The sequence below is a fragment of the Astatotilapia calliptera genome, chromosome 20, assembly GCF_964374335.1.
Source record: "Astatotilapia calliptera chromosome 20, fAstCal68.1, whole genome shotgun sequence".
Classification (NCBI taxonomy): Eukaryota; Metazoa; Chordata; class Actinopteri; order Cichliformes; family Cichlidae; genus Astatotilapia; species Astatotilapia calliptera.
In genome coordinates, this window is record NC_137441.1 from 34699162 (window position 1) to 34716629 (window position 17468).

A 17468-nucleotide genomic window follows, 5' to 3' on the forward strand; every position below is an offset into this window, starting at 1 on the left:
ATGGGTGTTCATACTGGAGTGCAAAATTAAAACCAATGGAAGATGGACAAGAAAAGTTCAAAGCCATCAGGTGCTCAGTTTAGAAAAACAGAGGGAGTGTGGCAGTGGCGGCTAGGACCGCCACTGCCTGCAGGTATCAGGCTGTTGTTCTCCTTTATCTCATAGTGGACAGAAATTATTTTTTGGAGTGGCACAAATAATTTGTGTGGCATCAAATTTGATGCAGAACAGCTGATTGTTCTGTAAATAGTTTGAAATACTTATTTTAAAAAACACCTTGGCTGCATTTTTAGGTAAACAGCTGCAAAAAACTTTGTTTTTTGCATAGCTCAGTTACTTTTTTGAAGAAGTAACTATATAATTAATTGCACAACATTGGTCATTATATCCTGTATTTTGCAGACAGAGTTACAGGACTCTCTCCCAGACCACAGACTCAGAATACAAGTCAGAGCTTTATACAAATAGAAAAAAGAAAGTTGTGTTTTCAAAATTGGAGTTCAAGTTATTTTTACTTCCAATAGTGTTAACATGCTACACAGGTCATGAACAAGATTATTTGTAAGTGGGCTAAAGCAGTTAATTAAAAGTAGTCTAACATAAATGTAAATGCTGTAATTTGATTATTTTTAATAAACCGTGTAACTTCAATGCTGGCGTGACCACAGTGCACACGTCTGATGTCGCTCACAGTGGTCCAAGGGACCGCTCAGGGAGTTTGTGTGTTCGCTCAGAAACATGAAAAATTAGAGGGAACATTGGTGAAGACACATAACAACAAATCATATCTAAGTGCATAAATGTCGTGGAAGCGTGTTGAACAAGCTCCTGTAAAATATTTGTAGATGCCATTTTATCAGACACCATGCACATGCCTGTTTGTACTATTAAGAAAGCAATGTTGCAGGTGAGGTGTGCGCACAACCGTGCCCAAAGTAATGAAAACAAGATGGCTGAAAGCGATAAAAAAAAGCTAACCTTGATCCCTCTGGCTCTCGGAGAAAGAACGTCTTTTAAATCAGTAAACACTTACAGACTAAGGAATCATAATTGCTGCCAATAGAATAAAAGTGTGGCTATATTTAGCAAACAAAGAAAAAATGCCCTTGGAAAAAGCCGCATTTAACTGCCCCCTTCTCTGTAAGCTGAAACAGTAAATGCAGATAAATTTTATGTGGAAAACAAAACAAACTCCACCAAATAGTTTACCATCTGTTTTAAGGCTAAGAGCATATAAACATCCTCTTGGTGTTAAAACATTTAAGATAGAGAAAAAGAGCAAAATGAAACCCTTTTGTGAGAAGACAAGATAAATTGGGGAGCCTGTTTCTCTTGCTTCCTCTGATAATAAAGTATGATGCTCTTTCCTAACGCAGACACAGGAGTCGATCTGGGCCAGTTGGGCCACCTGGTGTCTTGGAATGAGCCTCGGCCATCATTAGGTCTGCAGAGGGGTCTTGGGTTAAGCAATGCAGATGCATTGCTCAGTATGGTAAAAGTCCTGGCTCCAGGTCTGATTTATACCGGCTGTGGTGAAGGCTGGGGGTCTCAGTCATTCTTCAGAGCCACTGGTTGCACTCCTTGGCTGAATTTAAATTGATTTGAAGACGGAACTTGCCCTGTTTTCCTGCCCTTGTGACAGGCTCCCTGAGGGATAATTTATTTCTTTTATACCCCATTGCAGCCACATGGCTGGAAGGAAGTGCTGCCCTAACTGTAATGAAGAAGTGACCTTGAGTTTAGCCGTCACCCATGCTTCTGCATGGAAACCGTGAGCATTAGGGCATTCAGCATAAATATACACACACACACACTGCAAGATTATAAAAACAGCAGTGACCTACCAGTTAGACCATCTATCATATGCTCTGACAAGAGAGAGATGGTGGTGGCTGTTTCAGTGAAAAATAGGAAATGCCAAGTCTTTTATAGGACTACTCAGGAAACTAAACTGACTCTATAGGAAATTCTGTCTGATGATGGGTCTATTTTTAGGGGATATTTAAAGGTGTTCGTGCTATCTGCTTCTCAGTCAGTTGAAGTGCATTTATTATTTAGCCGTTTTAATGCTCACTAATGGCTGTACAGAAAGCACAATGCACAGCTGAGGAGTGTTCGGCCTCTCCCATCAATCTGAAAGGCTGGATGAAACTGAGGTTTGGCTCTTTGCGTGGAGAAGAATCATCCTCTGACCTCTCAACTTCCTGCTTGGGAGAGAGAAAAATACATGAACACCCTGAAGGTTTGGGAGAAGTTCATCTATTTCCTGATATAACAAAGTGAGACACGGGACATTGTTGCTGCAGAGTTTCATTTGGCTGATAATCAAAGCAGAGGCCTGTGTCTGGGGAACAAGTTTGCAGTGGCGTGCTGTAAACCCAAACACCACGGCCACGCAGAGGAAAAGGTGAGGCTTCTCCTTCGACCCAGACAAGTACTCTTGAGATACCTTGAAAGCATGCCGGTATTGTCCTGCAGACTCGAACAACACTGTTCTCTCACGAAAAAGAAAGATGCACCAAAGTGTCTCACTGTGAGTGCACATCATTAAAAAAAAAAGATTATTTTCAACAGCATCTAATGGATAGACTGATCAAATACACACAATGTTATCACATTTCCTGTATGTACAGTAGCTTATATAATTATGCTATTGTAAAAACATACCATTAGAATATTTAAGTGTGTCATGCAGCTGAGGGCCATAATACTTTACTCTGTGCACAGAATAAAATGCAATATTATAAAAACTGTACCTGGAAGGCAGAAACAGGGAATAATATACATATATACTATCTAAGTATACATTAAATATATATATATTTGTGTGTACATTTTCATTTACACAACAATAAATAAATAAAGAGATTAAAGAACACATGGCTCATGGTGTGATATAACATATCCTATGATCCCTGCTCTGGAGGTATGCTCTGTCTAAAAATAACTTGGCTGACATCATTTACAGATTAATCCAGTGAGGGAGGCCCCCTCTAAAAATGTCTACTGACATTACAGGCACTTGGTTTGGACTTGGAGTATTTGCAATATTCATGTGAAGTGTTTTCTTAAATAGTAATTGTTTCTAGATGTACGCTAACGTGTAGGTTGGAATATGTCTACTGATAAGACTTTAAAGTCGAGCTTTTAAAAAACAATCTTTGGTTTGACACCGCCTTGTTTTCTTTCTTCCTTCTTTTTTAACTACACTGTACCTCAGACCATTGCAACATTCAGCTTTTATCTAGCACAAAATGTAACATTCTCTTCAATAAATATACTTTACAACGTTGATCACGATACACGGAATGCTGATAAATACTTCTCATGAGTTTCTTCTGTGCTGTGTTCTCGTTTCATACTTTCCGAAAAGCATGACGGGAAGGTTCTTTTATGTGCCTCATATGGCGTGTTTGTATAAAATACAGTCACATAATTGTGTCCCAGTTGAGCAAGGAAAACCAGGTTTATTTTTTTGTGCGGTGCTTTCCTTCTGCTGCACCGTCCTCAGGAGTGAATCTTAAGCCCATCTTGCTAACAAATCACTATTGTTGGAACCTGGAAGTGAATTCTTTCTTTGCCTCAAGCATCCTTCTCTAATCCTTTCTTTCTTTCTGTGGAATAACAAAGTTTGATCACGTTATTAGATTTCAACTACAGTCCTCCTGGGACCACTGCTGTAACATCCATGACATCCCCTGTCTGTTCTCCTGCAGTCTTATTCTCGTGTACTGTCTGCATGTGCTTCTTTTCTCTTCCTTCCAGCTTGGTTTTCTCTGCACCCATAGTTTTGTCTGCTGCTTTATACATTAGGCGTGCCATTAATGTAGCAATCCACCCCTTGCATTCCTGCTGCTCTACTGTATCCGAGCAGAGTAAGAGACTGTCCACAGTTCTGTTCAACAGCTACTGAGGTGAAAATGTTCTCACCTTCCAGTCCATTTCACCCCACAGATCCACCGAAACACTGTGTTATGAATGGTGCTGACATCTTCAGTGACAGCCGTCCTTACTGCTGGGGCGAGTAAGACAGGTGATTACAAATAGAAGTCCTGGTGAGAAGACAGCTGTCCTTTGATGCTGAAAACATCTGGTGGAGGTCGTCACAGTGCGTTCTCAGGCTGCGGCGCTGGAGGCGGTGACATCAGCAGAGTTGTGTGCAAAAGTACGTCCTTGCAGTGGGCGCGTGTGCACCCATGCATGCCTTTCGAGCATGTCTCTGTGTGTCTCGCTCTCCAGCTCATCAGTCTTTGTCAGTACAGGCTGTCCTTGGTGGTGGAGGTGTGTGTGGTGGTAGAGTCGTCAGGCAGGGAGCCCCGTCGTCCAGATCTTGACCCACAGTGGAGCAGATTTTGCAGCTCTCTTGACACGCTGCTGGAGAAAGCCGTGTAGATCCATGGGTTGGTGCACGAGTTCAGACTGGCCAGCAGCATCAGGATAGTGAAGGCCACTCCTGCAGAGGACACACACCGCCAAAAAGACAAGTCCAAAAATACATTTTCAAATGTACAACCTTTACGTTGGAAGGAAACATTCCTCTTAAAATGAGGACAAACTAAGGACAAATCACAGTGCAAGTCACATTAGTCTCTCACCCCTTAGGAAACAAACATAAAAATGTGCAAATATTTAGCAGCAGAGCACTGTGCATTATTTTGTTTTTATTCTACTTCAAGAATTTGATTATAAATATCCCAGGGGAACAACTCCACACATACTTCCTCCTTCATATTTTTCATTTCTAATAGCAAGTCTATTGTGCATTAGGCAAAACACACTGAGAGCAGCTGAGAACAATGAATGAGACCGTTCTGATTTTAGAATAAAGCTGACAATAATCAGCTGAGTGTGGGGCTGTCTGCCAATCGGGGCTTTTATTTCATGAGAGTATGCTAATCATGCTTGTAGCTGCATGTGAGTACACTTTGTGTATGCATCTGTGCTCGTGTGTGTGCGTTTGTATTTGCGCTTGTTCCATGTGTTGCTTATGATTTTAACTATGCATGCCAGCTGCTGGCACCGATCATTGTTGATGAAATGTCAGCATCTGGCTCTGTTTCAGACTCTACGGGGGACATAAACAGGTTATTTACTGGCCTCTGGTGTTTGTCTTTAGTTTCAGCTCAGGAAAAAACAAACTTGTTTGTGACCTTGTATTATATTCTCTGTTGAGAGCTGGAGCTTGTACTTAGAATAATGAGTTAGATAGCCTAATATTTGGACCCACCAAGATGCTCAAAAGCATTGATTGGAGTTTTCTGTTAAAAATAGGAGCTTTTCAATTAGCTTTATGCTCTCTAAAGTGCAAAACAGGTAAATTAGCTCCATTAGGGCGATTAAATAGATTACATGAGCTAAGGAGAATCAATCCATCTGGGGTAAACAACATAAATGATTCACCTGACCACACAGATGTTGCTTTCATTTCTTTTATGGGGTAGATTGGAAACATAAGTGGATGTTGCATCCATTAAGATGTTTATGACTAACCTTGGTCTGGAGGGTCTGGATCCCAGGCTGCCCACAGCTGGACAATGAAGAAAGGTGACCAGCAGATAGTATACACCAGCACAATGACCAGGGTCATCCTCACCGTCTTTGACATGGCTTTAGTGATACTTGGAGGTGGGGTGGCGGGGCGGTGAGGGGGAGCATAATCAAGGGAGCAGCGGGGAGAGTTGGTGTAGGGCTCCTGGCAATCTGAGCCGTTCACTGTTTGCTGATGCGCTGTTGTTCTTGTTGTTGTCACATGTTCCCCGTGGCAACTGTTACACTGAATATCAGGTGGTACATAGTCATAACATTCTCCCACTTGGCTGTTGGGTGTGTTATTGTGGGGGTTGTTATTTGCAACCTTTAAGAGTTGTCCTCCTCTTCCGTCCCAGCCTCCTCCTCCAGACGCCCGTCTCCCCCTCTCTCTGGATCGCTCGTCCTCCTTCCTAAAGCTGTGAAAGCGGAAGAGGATTTCGTTTTTCTTCATCTCAGCCATCACCATCCTCTCTGACTTCAGGTAGATGTTGTTGTGAATCTCGCGGAAGATTCTTATCTGAAATATAAGAACATTTTGAGAAATTACAACAGCTCAGTGAGAGGGAAAACTAGACATGCCATCATTCACGACCTAAAAGGCCCGAGGATTACGTTTTATCATGGGAACGTGGCAAATTCAGATGCTCGTGTTTGCTGCAGACTGTCCTGTTTGCAGTTTAGGTCAACACTGAACGGAAATTTGAAATGTAAAAAAAAGAGAGTATGTGTTGGCCTTAACCATCGGCCATAAACCAGTGTCAGACATTTTTATGTAACATTATTTAACGCCACGATTCCTTCGCTCTGTTACATAGCTACCATAAAACTTTATTGCACCAAAATGATTTGTGGTATTCTCCGGAGAAACCAAAACAACGACATGAAATCCATTACTAATAGGCGATTCATCCTTCCAACTATTTTTACTTTGATTCTGAAGGTTTGTTACAACTGAAGCTACACATTAATCCATCTTTCCATTCAGTTTATGGGATTTAATCGGGCGAGACACTTGAAACTTTCCAAATTACCTCCTTCAGCAGAAATAACATCATTCTCTCTTCCAGAAACGTTCTAAATATCCCTCTGGATTTGAAATCTGATATTCAAAATAGTGGGAAAAAGGTCCAGAATTCTATGTTTGGCACAGATCTGGTACATTCCTCTCCCTGGCAGGACGTTTTCAGACTGGGCAGACATCTCGGCAGTAGACCTCCAAGTGCTGTGTTAATTAGGGGAAAAAGCTGGAACCTAGAAATATCTTTCCCTAAATAGATCAGGACTGATGGGAGGCACCCCAGAATGTCATATCTGCCTGGGGATGCGACATAACACCAACCACAGTCTCCACAGGTTATTGAACAATGCGTGCCAAATACACTCTTGAAACCAAAACAGCATTTCATTCATGCCACAAGCCTCATTACTGGATAATGTTGCTCTGAGCATGTAATCCTATAGTCAACACCCTTTGTGGACAGTGCAGAGTTCAGCCAGTACAACTAGAATTACCTGACAGATGGTGATGATGAGGGCGGGGAGGAGGAAGACAGTTACCGTCATCCAGGTGACGTAGGCTTTCAGCCCCCACAGCTCAGCAAAGTGACCCCAGCACTCGAACTCACCGGGAGCCACTTCTGAGCGAGAGAAGATGAACACCTGACAGAAACAACAAGGGAAAAGTGGTCAGCACACCCACAGACACTGATAATCTGCAGTGATCTCTTGAAGCTAAAAATAGACAAACATCTTGAGTTCTCCTGTGGAAATCAAGCTGCCTGTGTGTTCACCCCTTCCTACCTGCGGTATGCTGAGGATCAGTGCCAGGCCCCAGGCCACCATGACAGGAGTGTTCCAGCGGGACACTGTGCCCCCTCGGTAGGCCTGCAACGGGCAGCAGATGGCATGGTGCCGGTCTACTGTCATGGCAACTATCATATAGGAGGAAGCAAACATGCCAACAATCTGCAAGTACTTGATGGACCGGCATAGCAAATCCGGCCCTTGAAACCTCTCTGTAATGTCCCATATTAGCTGAGGAAGAACCTGAACACACAGATAAAAAGCAGTTATTTTTAAAATAAGTGTTTCTAATATATTCAGCGTATCAACAAGAAGTGCCTGTGCAGCCCAAACCCAATTTAGCACTTTGTCCGAGACTGTTATCTGAAAACTGCTTGAGCACATCAGTAAGCCACACCATGGCACTTAATGACATGTTCTTTACTATCCATGACAAGGGCACTGGGCAAGCCTGTTTTTTCATTTGTTTGTTTTTACCTCAAAAAACACCAAAGATATGGTCATCTACATACGAAAGTAGTTCTAAAACAAAAAAATCATTTATCCTGTTTGAATGATGTTTATAATTGCATTGCACAGCTGGACTGGGAAAAGCTGATCTTTTATATACATATATATATTTGACTGCCATTTTAAGAAATTTGTGCAGCTGAGTCACCGAGAAGCCAACTGGGTAGGAAAGCAGCAGAGACTTCAGAAAGAAATACAGATGCATTTCATTACTGTGAAAAGCCCTGACAGAGCCCTCACTCACTGCAGTGGGTTTTTTAAAGCATCTGAAAACAGACATTAAAGTACACTATAAGGCAGACAGTTTGTACAGTTATTACAAGTTTGAAAGTCAATATTTGGTATGACCAACTTTATTCTTTAACACAGACTGAGGTCTCTTAGTGAAACTTTCTTGTAAATTCTTTAAGTAGTCTACAGGAATAGTTCTCCAGGCTCCAGGATAGTTTCTCATTGGCTGTTTTTCTACCTACGTATGCACTGACAGTGTGCTTCCATGGCGGTATTGAAAAAAATCTGATGGTACTTTTCTGTGTTCATAATTCCATCAATTATGACAAGATCTCCACAAAAGCTCCGACATGTTGTTCAGATGGCTGCAGACACTCGCTGTTGTGCTTCTCTCCTGACCTCCTCCAACAGTACATATTGACATTTTGAACTAAAATTTTAAAATATGGATTTGTCCTTCATTCGTCCTGTTGCCACTGATTTTCGGTTCAGTTCTTGTGTAGTTTGGCACACACCATCCTTTTCTTTCTGTTTCCCTTCCTTAAGAATAACTTCCACTGAGACCATCTCTGATTAGGCTTTGGCAGTATAGTATATGAATCAACTGAAGGGCCAGATGCCTTTATCATTGTGGGGGTATAGCTTAGTGGTAGAGCATTTGATTGCAGCTCAAGAGGTCTCTGGTTCAATTCCAGATACTCCCTGTGGAAGCTTAAAAAGCCTTTCTTAAAAATGGCTTCTTCACAGCCAGCTTTCCACCGAGATCTTTTTAACAAACAGTAAAAGGCTCATTTGAAGGCTCAGATGCACGTGTCGTCTTTGCTGTTTTGTTTTTCCTTATTTCTTAAGGACACAACTTTGAGATGTTGTTCATCTGCTATTGACTGTTTTTATTTTTTTAGGCCTACTGTTTCATCTTTATCTTCCAGACCTAAATTTTTTTTTACGTTTTATTTTAAGTTCATTTATTAAACACTTTTCACGGACAAGCAGCCTGTGAAATGGAGCGAGACAAAGATTTCACATGCGAGAGCAGTTGGGCAGAAGGAGGCAAGAACCTGACTGATTTTAAAATGTAATTCAGCAGGATCTATAATTATGGTCTCAGTCTTGTTAGCATTTAAAACAAGGTAATTACTAGAGAGCCAGTCAGTATTCTTTCTGAGTTAAGCTGTGGACTCGGGTGGACAACCTATCAAGCTGAATGTCATCAGCATAGAAATGATAAAAAAAAAATGTAATTAAAAAATTGAATAATGGCAGGTAGAGGAAGCATGCAGAAAAAAAAATGGACCCAAAATCCCTTTTTAACCCCACAGGTTAGGGAGGAAATGTTAGAGGTGAACTTGTTTGTTCTAACAGAGAAGTTCCTATCAGAAAAGTAAGAAGTAAATAAGTCTAAAGCACAGCCAAATTCACCAGCCAAAACATGAAGCCTATAAAGCAGGATTTTTATGGTCAATGGTATCAAAGGCTTCACTGAAATCAGGCAAAAATGATTACAGAACAATTCCTCCATCAGAGGCCTTCAACAGCATGGTCTCAGTGGAACGCTACTTTTGAGAGCAAGACTGTAAAGGGTTAAAAATATAAAATTTGCATAGTAAAGATCTGAACTTATTTTCTGCTGTTTTTTCTAATATTTGCTTCTTTTTTTTTTTTTTAAATTTTAATTACCACATTCCTTTTAAAAAGGTCAGGTACAAGGACTGGACTGAAATAACTGAAAAAGCCTCCAACGGCCAAAGAAATGCTGGATAACTATTGCTCATGACCACTTTAAAAATTACAGGAACGTTTGAAGGTCTGGAGGCAAAGTAAAAAAGAAATGCACAGTATTTATATTATAGGTATTTTTGTGGAACAGTGTATACAGCTGTAACAGATCCAGACAGTATATAACTCACAATTACATAGTTTAACACAGTTAAGTGAAAAAGAAATTCCCATGGAAGATAAAAATCAATATTAAGATGAGCAAGTTTTCAGTGTGACAAAAATTGTTAGTAAAGATGAAATATTTAGACTTGAATAAAGACTCAAAAAGAAATAAACATGTTTTACTTATGGCAAAAACAAAACAAAACAGGCGTTTAACAAACTGAGACCATTTTGTAAATGTTTGTTTCATCCACTGCTGTGATCTATGTATATTCATGTTGCTATAATGCCTCAAAGAAACCCCTGTACTGACCTGAAAGAAAGCCACCACCAGGTCAGCCACACACAGGTTGACCATGAATATGTGCATCGGCGCGTTGTGCTTCCTCCGCCTCAGAAGCACCCACAACACAAAGCTGTTCCCCAAGGTGGTAAGAGCCAGCACCACCGCAAGCACTGCAATCTCAGCCCGGGCCAAGCCGATATCCCTCACCCTGGGCTGGGGAAGGGTGCGAGGTGTGCTATTGGAGCCATTCTCGGCAAAGATGCCAAAGAAGGATCCCCCACTGTGAGACGTGTTGAATGAGTTCAGTTCAGAAATAAACGAGGAAGAGAAGTTGTTTCTTCCTGTGGGGCCCAGAGCGGAGAGGCCTAACCTATCCCAGTCCGTTTCCAAACTGATGCTTTCCATTCCTGGAAGACAAACAAAGTGTTAATTTGGGAAAGCCAATAAAATCTATTGTTTATAGTTTGTATAAATGATGCTCTGCACAAACACAGTCTGCAGGAGTCAATCTGCTGCAGGGCTGTATGACTGTCCACTAGTGGATTTTGGCCAAGTCCAGATTATTATCAACAGACAATGAAATTGCACTGAATTATTACATCTGTGCATCTTATTGCATTTCCTGCAGTTGCCTAAAAATGCACTGTTCCTTACAGTATTGCTGAGAATCCAAAGCAAAACACACACAGACTTCTCACATAAGCTGATGCAGATATAAATCACAGGAACTCTTTGTTGTTGGATCATCAGTAACAGTTTCACATCATGTACCACAAATAGCTCCTGTTGGGTAACCTCATCACATTCAACTCAAAGTAATGAGAGCCAGACACTCTGCCAATCATGCAAGTGTAATTATGTCTCAGATTTTAATAATTCTCCTGTCTGTTTGTCCCTCTCCCAAAGCTTCCCATTCGATCTGACGCAAGTCCAGTTTGGTTTATTTTCCTTCTAATTCTTTCTCAAGGTTGATTTGACAGCTTTGCCTCCTATCCCACCACCCTTATTCCTTCACGTCCCCTCTCATAATCATTCTCATCCCATGCTTACCCTTGTACATTCCTGTTTCCCCCTGTTTTTGTTCCCCTCTCTCCAGATTTTCTCTCATGCATCCAGGCGTTCTTTTCTCTTCTCTCTCTCTCCCAATCTAAATTAATTTTACGTTTATTTTTCTTTGCTTATAAATAAATGGCTGAAAAGAACAGAAAGTTGATAGGAATTAGATGACAATTTAAGAAACAGAGTCATGGGATGTAGAGGGCAGCCTTGGTCAAATAAACTGCATGTAGAGTAGCGTCTGAGAAGGGGGGGTGGGCGGTGGTGGAGAGTAGCGATACAGGCGGTGAGGAGAAAGGAGAAAAAAACTGCCCAGAAAAGGTAAAAGAATTGATTTTTGAGGGAGGGCGATTGGATGAGACTAGAGGAGTGGCAAAACATAGCTCCAAGGAGAGATGTGCACTTTTAGTTATTTCGCTGTGAGTGATGATTGACACCGTGTTGATGTAATATTTTGACTAATATGCTGTGGAGTGGTCGTATATCTAAATGTGCCACTGAATGGGTGATAAGAGAGCTTCCATTTCTGCCTGATCAGAAGGAAAACGTGAGAATATTGAGCAATTGAATGTGACTATACATAACAAGGTTGTTCTCACTATTACGCTACCACCTAATGACCAGTTAGTAACAGTGGACGCACTCCTGGGTGTGTAAGGACGGCTGAACATACTGTCAAGCTTTACATGCTGGCTTTGCCAGAGGAATGTAATCAGATGAATGCATGACAGGCCTGGCCTGGTTGACTTCTCTTCCCAGCACAAATGTACAGCTGTGGGTGAAAAGAAGAGTATCTCAGTGGGATCATTCCTCAGAAAACAGAAAACTGCTCTCATGATTTGAGTGAATCCCTGCCGCCACACGAGGCAAACACAAGACTGCCATAAATGTCCAAACTAAATCAATCATTTTCTTTTTTTTATTAACATTCCTCTATATTTAAAGGGTTGTATTAGTGGGAAGGTCGGTAGAGGAGAGGATCAGACGTAGCAATAACAGTTGTTTTTTTCATCTTTGTTAATTAAGGGTGTAGACAACAGGGCCCTTTTTCTCTGGGCTTCTTTTTGTTGGTTCTGAGGAGCCTTGTGCCCCTCTCTGTAATTACAGTATAATTCATGAGAAGGTTCTTTGTGCGGCTGCACCCCCAACCTAATTTCATTATATATATATTTCCATGTGATTCGTTTTTGATGTTCAGTCTGTTTTCAAGTATGCCTCGGTGCAGATAAGGTGCAATGGAGTTGTTACAATACCTGGAGTAAAGCTTAATTAAAGCTTTACTCCAGGTACTCAAGAAAGTCAAATAAAAGCATTGAAAACTGCTAAGTAGGAGCAGCTGTTAAGGTCCATCTGTCTGTAGATGACCACTGATGAGTACGTGCTGCATTTCTTTCTTCATAGCAGATTTTTATCTTCAAATTTATGACATTGTTCTGAGAAAATCTGAATCCCTTGTTTACCTAAACTCCCGGATAAGAAAATATGCTGAATGCTCATTTGCATTGCATGTGTATCCAAGAAATCTCAGTGAACTGTCTTCCGATTGCTCAAGCTCATCTACAGGAGACCCATGCATAGCCTGAAACCTGTGCCAGGAGTGCTCTCTGTCATATCATGAAATTTCTCAAACTGAAGCTGCACGATGAAGGTAAATAATGTCTGCAGAACATTGCTGGGTGCAGTTTAATATATTCCAAGCAGACCCCATTATTTCCATCTGTCTGACTGACTTAACACAAGTACAAATTATTCTTTGTGTGCTTGATAGACTGTAGACAGTACTTCTAGTAAAGTATGCTTTCTCTCTGATTGATGATGGAGTCTATCCCTCCCTTGCTTTGCTCTCCAGAGGCAAAGCAGAATGCAACCATCCATTTTCATAACCTCTCCGTGCTGTACTGCTGTCATAGGCACGGGGTTCATGCTCACAGAGCCTCAGGGAAGAAAGGAACATGTAGTTAAAGTGCACAAAAACCATTATAGATAGCATCCACTCACATCTTTCAACATCCGTGTCATCATTTCCAATTGTTCACACGTGTTTTGGTCATTCCCTTTCACAAACTACGATATGTTCAACATATGCCAAGATCCAAATACCAGATGTTTGAGACAAAGTATTTTTAAACCATTCTGAGGTGTGTTAAGGAACGAATGTCGTATAAAACCATGTTTTGATGTCAGTATTACAGTGTGTGACAAAATGCTTTTAAAGGAAGTTGAAAAAAAGGGTGCTATTATCCTTTAAGGCAAGACTTCACCCATTAGACACTCTGAAGGAGGTGCTTGTGCACTTGGTGGTTTAATCCAAACATAATGAAAAAGCCATCACCTCTCTGCCTGTCTTGTCAGCCCCTGGATTAGTTTCCTTTGACCAAGTTGACCGAGTCTGATTAATGAGGACCTCTTTGTTCTCATTACCAGCCGCCCAGACGATCTGTGGCTAATTTCTCCTTCTACTCAGTCTTCCTTCTCTTCTACTTTTTCCATCCGTTACCTGTTATTTTCGCTACACTTTCATCCACCCACTCCATTTCTCTGATTCTGATTCCCTCCTAACCATTCCACCACCTGTGATCACAGACAAAAGAGGAAGCCGCTTCTCCTGCAGAGGAAACTGGCTGTGAGATGTTTTTTTGTTTTTGCTTCATTTTAATCACCGTCCCCATTAATTGACTTTGGCAGCAGGAAACAGGATTAAAAAGGTCTGGCCCAATCTGAATTCAAGTCAACTGAAACTAATAAAGCAAGCATTAGATGACAGCGTGTTATATATTTACCTTTGGTTTTCCGCTGTTTTTCCTCAATGTGATTCATGCACGACACAAATGAATCATGTGGGGTCACAGACCGGGCTGCGTGGCATTTCATCTGCATGATAAGGCAGCCACGGCCACGTTTTTCTCTTTAAGCCCCACAAATCTGTAAATTAGATCCCCGCTTGCACCCTCGCTGCGGCATTGATTCACCTCCTGAATGAGTCGGGTCAATGACAGCTAGATAGTTTGTGTATATTTATGCATTTCAGTTTGTGGAGGAACCTGCTGTACTCATTAAAAATCACATTCACGGTTCTCTATTTGAGTACATGTCACTCAGGTTCGCTCTCCAGCTGCAGCTCATATGAGCAATAATACAAATTATTCTTTTACTGTCTTCAACCCCAAACAGCCAAATAAATGATAATTATGCAGGGCCACACCTCATTATACACAGCGATTCAGTCATTGCTTAGATTACAGTCATATTGTATCAGATCAGATCAGGTCAGGTCAGGTCAGTAGACAGAACTCATGCAGAAGGTCCAAGTCCTCTTATCGTTACTGATAAACCCCGTTCATTAGACCACTGGCTGTTTTTCTTGTTATGTATCATTAACTAGCACACCACCAACAAGTGAACCATTCAAAATGGGACCTTTTTTCACATCACATATAGCTGATAAAATATTCAGAGTATTCCCCCCGAAGATTGGAAAGTGGGCTGCAGTGTTACCACATCAGCTAAAACAGGCCTGGAGTTGATTTGGTCAGAGCTGCAGCACATGATGAAATGAACGCAAGTAAATGATTCCCTGTTAGAGACCAAAGTAAATTGACTGTTAAAATAACCGTGATGATGATTTTTTCCTGATGGAGGCTGCAATCAAGGAAGTTATTATTCCTCCATAATAGTTTGTGTGAGGGAGAAAAAAGAAGAAAACTTTGCGATTTATGGTGGAAAAAACCTTTTTCAATGACTTTGGTTGAGACAAAGAGCTTCCACAAAAAACACGTCTGCCAAAAAGCATTATTTGATTTAACTGACAGACAAGAAAGTTTGGCTTTTGTTGTTGTTGTTCATTTTTAAGTATGGGATCTGTTTTTGATTTAACTTAAACACAATTTTTGATTATTTCTTCACTGTTAGGAGGAAATTTACCATTGTGATAATAAGTTGTGTCAGACAATAAATCAATGACACTTGAATATACAGACGCATGCATGCCGTCCACTCACAGCCTGGGAAAACAAATCTTTTGTTTGTCTAAAGCCCTTTGAGTTTCCTTTAAAAAAAAACATGCGCAGGGCACGCACGTGTGCAAAAAACACTCACACAAAGAAGAGCAACCCAGTGTGAGAAGTCGTCTCTTACCTTGTTGTCAGTGCATGGTAAGCATTCTCACGCGTGTCCTTTTCTGTTGGCTTTGCTCTTGTCTTTGCGACTGTGGGACAGAGCATTAAAAGCCATCACTGTTACAGCTCATTTACGTTACAGGCAACAACAGATAACATTAACATCGTGACAGTTCCCCCGAGCTTCTGTAATCTGTGGAAAAACAGGACCACATCCATTTTCAATTAAGCTCTGCAATGACTTACATCTAATCAAGCACAATAACATACATGCTTTATGTTAAGAGAAATGACATCCTGAAAGTAGCTCTGGGAAACAATTAGGTTAGAATGATTTATTCACATTTTTTATTTCTGTTATTTAGAAAATTAGCCTAATTTAATTGCGGCGTTCCATCATTTGGAACAATTTTGTTTAATCAACCCAATAATTTACTACTTTGATTTACAGTCACCAGAGCACTTTTTCAAACAGTTGTACTGTTTCCAAAATATAAGATGTGTGTTTTGTTCCTTTTCTTGTTAAATAAAATATGTAAAATAAATATAATAAAATATATTTTCACTGTCTACAAACATGAAAGTAATATTATTAGATTACTGTATTATTATTATTATTAATGAGGAAACATGATTCTAAATACAAATATAAAAGAAACTGATAAAGCTCAGCCTGTTTATTAAAATTCTGCACACTGGGCTTTGATGGCATACTTGAGTTTTGAGCATAAATGAGATACTGTAGCCACACAAAGGCATGACCTCGATTGGGTTGTAAACAAATTGGAGGAATACAATGAGATTAAATTTAAGGCCCTGCTGGAAAGTTTTTCAGACAATGTTGAATAATGATTTAAATAATTAAAATAATTGTACATTTAACATAATAAGTATATGTTTAGCCATCAAATCCAGCAGTCATTATGGACTCAATAAGGTACTTACTTGTTCTACTTCAGTGGTGCATTTCTTTTATATGTCGCTTAATTTTACCCAAATTAATTCTTCTCAATCCATGTCTCTCCTTTTAGCCTCAGCTGAATCCTGAATGAATTAGGCAGCACAGGAATAAAAATCACTCTTCATCAGAGTCAGGTGTTGGTCAGTGTTAACAAAAAGTTCTTTAGGGAGCTCTTTGTTAGTCCTTTGCCTGCTGAGTGTACTCTCCTTGAGGTGTTGTAGTTCATTTGTAGTTCATTTTATTAAAGTAATCCATTTGATAGCCATGCGTGCCCTGGGTCCATTTGCGTCAGGTTATGCTTTTGCAATCTGCTGTGCCTTCACTAGCAGAAATGAATTTGATCTCCGTCCGTTCCTACCTCCCCCCTCTTCCCTCCACAGCTATCTCCTCCTCCTCCTAGGTCAACCAGCTTGTCCGCCAGGACTGAGGGTGGAGCCTGCAACCAGGAGTGGTGCAAGAGAGAGGGAGCGCGAGGGAGAGAGAGAGAGAGAGAGAGAGAGAGAGAGAGGGGAAGGGACCTGTTTTGTCATCCATAGCATTGCACTGAAGTATGGTGTCCACTCAATCACTGTGAGTCACTGGCAGACACAACCATCAGTCTTTACGTGCAGAATTCCTTTATATAATATTACAAGTAAGCAGTCCAGAACAGATACCTGCTGATATTATAAAAGAGAATATTCAGCTGTTAATTATAGCTCTAAATCCAGCTTCCCAGACACCCTCAGCTCCATTTCCTTCCCAACCCAACAGTTGAGCCATGTCAAGAGTCCCCACATGTCAGCTGAGGCTCAGACGAACCGCCCACTCTCACATTTGCTCTGTCCGGTCTCACAACAATACTGCCGTCAAAACATAAATCATAGCAAACAACACAATGTGCTAGAGACATATTTGAATTCCCAAAGAGAAAAAACTAAGCGCTGAAATAGCCAAATGTTATAGTTTCCTAGAAAATGTTATTATGAATCGGCAGAACATCTGCCTGCAGAGATGGAGACGCACTTCCTTCGACAGTGTAGAAGAAATTGTAGAAATTCAAAGGAGCTTAATCACCTGAAGTCGCAAATGCTCTCAGGGCAAGGAGGCAAAACAT

General features: G+C 40.8%; 1 protein-coding gene and 1 non-coding gene across 4 annotated transcripts; one reads left to right on the forward strand and one right to left on the reverse strand.

Annotated features, from left to right (window-relative positions):
• Positions 1-493: 493 nt before the first annotated feature.
• On the reverse strand, positions 494-16783 carry LOC113013216 (vasopressin V2 receptor). 3 transcript variants are annotated; one of them, XR_003270803.2, is made up of 8 exons: positions 16357-16783; positions 15431-15500; positions 10268-10647; positions 7330-7575; positions 7042-7188; positions 5491-6046; positions 3931-4453; positions 494-2204 (listed from the first exon to the last, which is right to left on the reverse strand). XR_003270803.2 is itself a non-coding variant. In XM_026153941.2 (7 exons), exons 3-7 carry the CDS (start codon positions 10643-10645, stop codon positions 4254-4256), a joined length of 1527 nt encoding a protein of 508 aa, XP_026009726.1. In that variant the 5' UTR covers positions 10646-10647; positions 15431-15500; positions 16357-16783; the 3' UTR covers positions 494-4253. The 3 variants fall into 3 exon arrangements, 1 of the variants encoding a protein (XP_026009726.1); XR_003270802.2 differs by having other exon boundaries at positions 494-2207; XM_026153941.2 differs by having other exon boundaries at positions 494-4453.
• Positions 8706-8777, forward strand: trnac-gca (transfer RNA cysteine (anticodon GCA)). Its single transcript has one exon. It is a non-coding gene; the product is annotated as a tRNA-Cys (tRNA).
• Positions 16784-17468: the final 685 nt, after the last annotated feature.

Excerpts from the sequence above, each read along its gene's own strand:
- LOC113013216 (XM_026153941.2), bottom strand. The coding sequence starts at position 10,645 with ATGGAAAGCATCAGTTTGGAAACGGACTGGGATAGGTTAGGCCTCTCC. Across the intron at positions 7,576-10,267 it reads TGGTGGTGGCTTTCTTTCAG|GTTCTTCCTCAGCTAATATG; the intron begins GTCAGTACAGGG and ends CTGTGTGTTCAG. Across the intron at positions 6,047-7,041 it reads TCATCATCACCATCTGTCAG|ATAAGAATCTTCCGCGAGAT; the intron begins GTAATTCTAGTT and ends CTTATATTTCAG.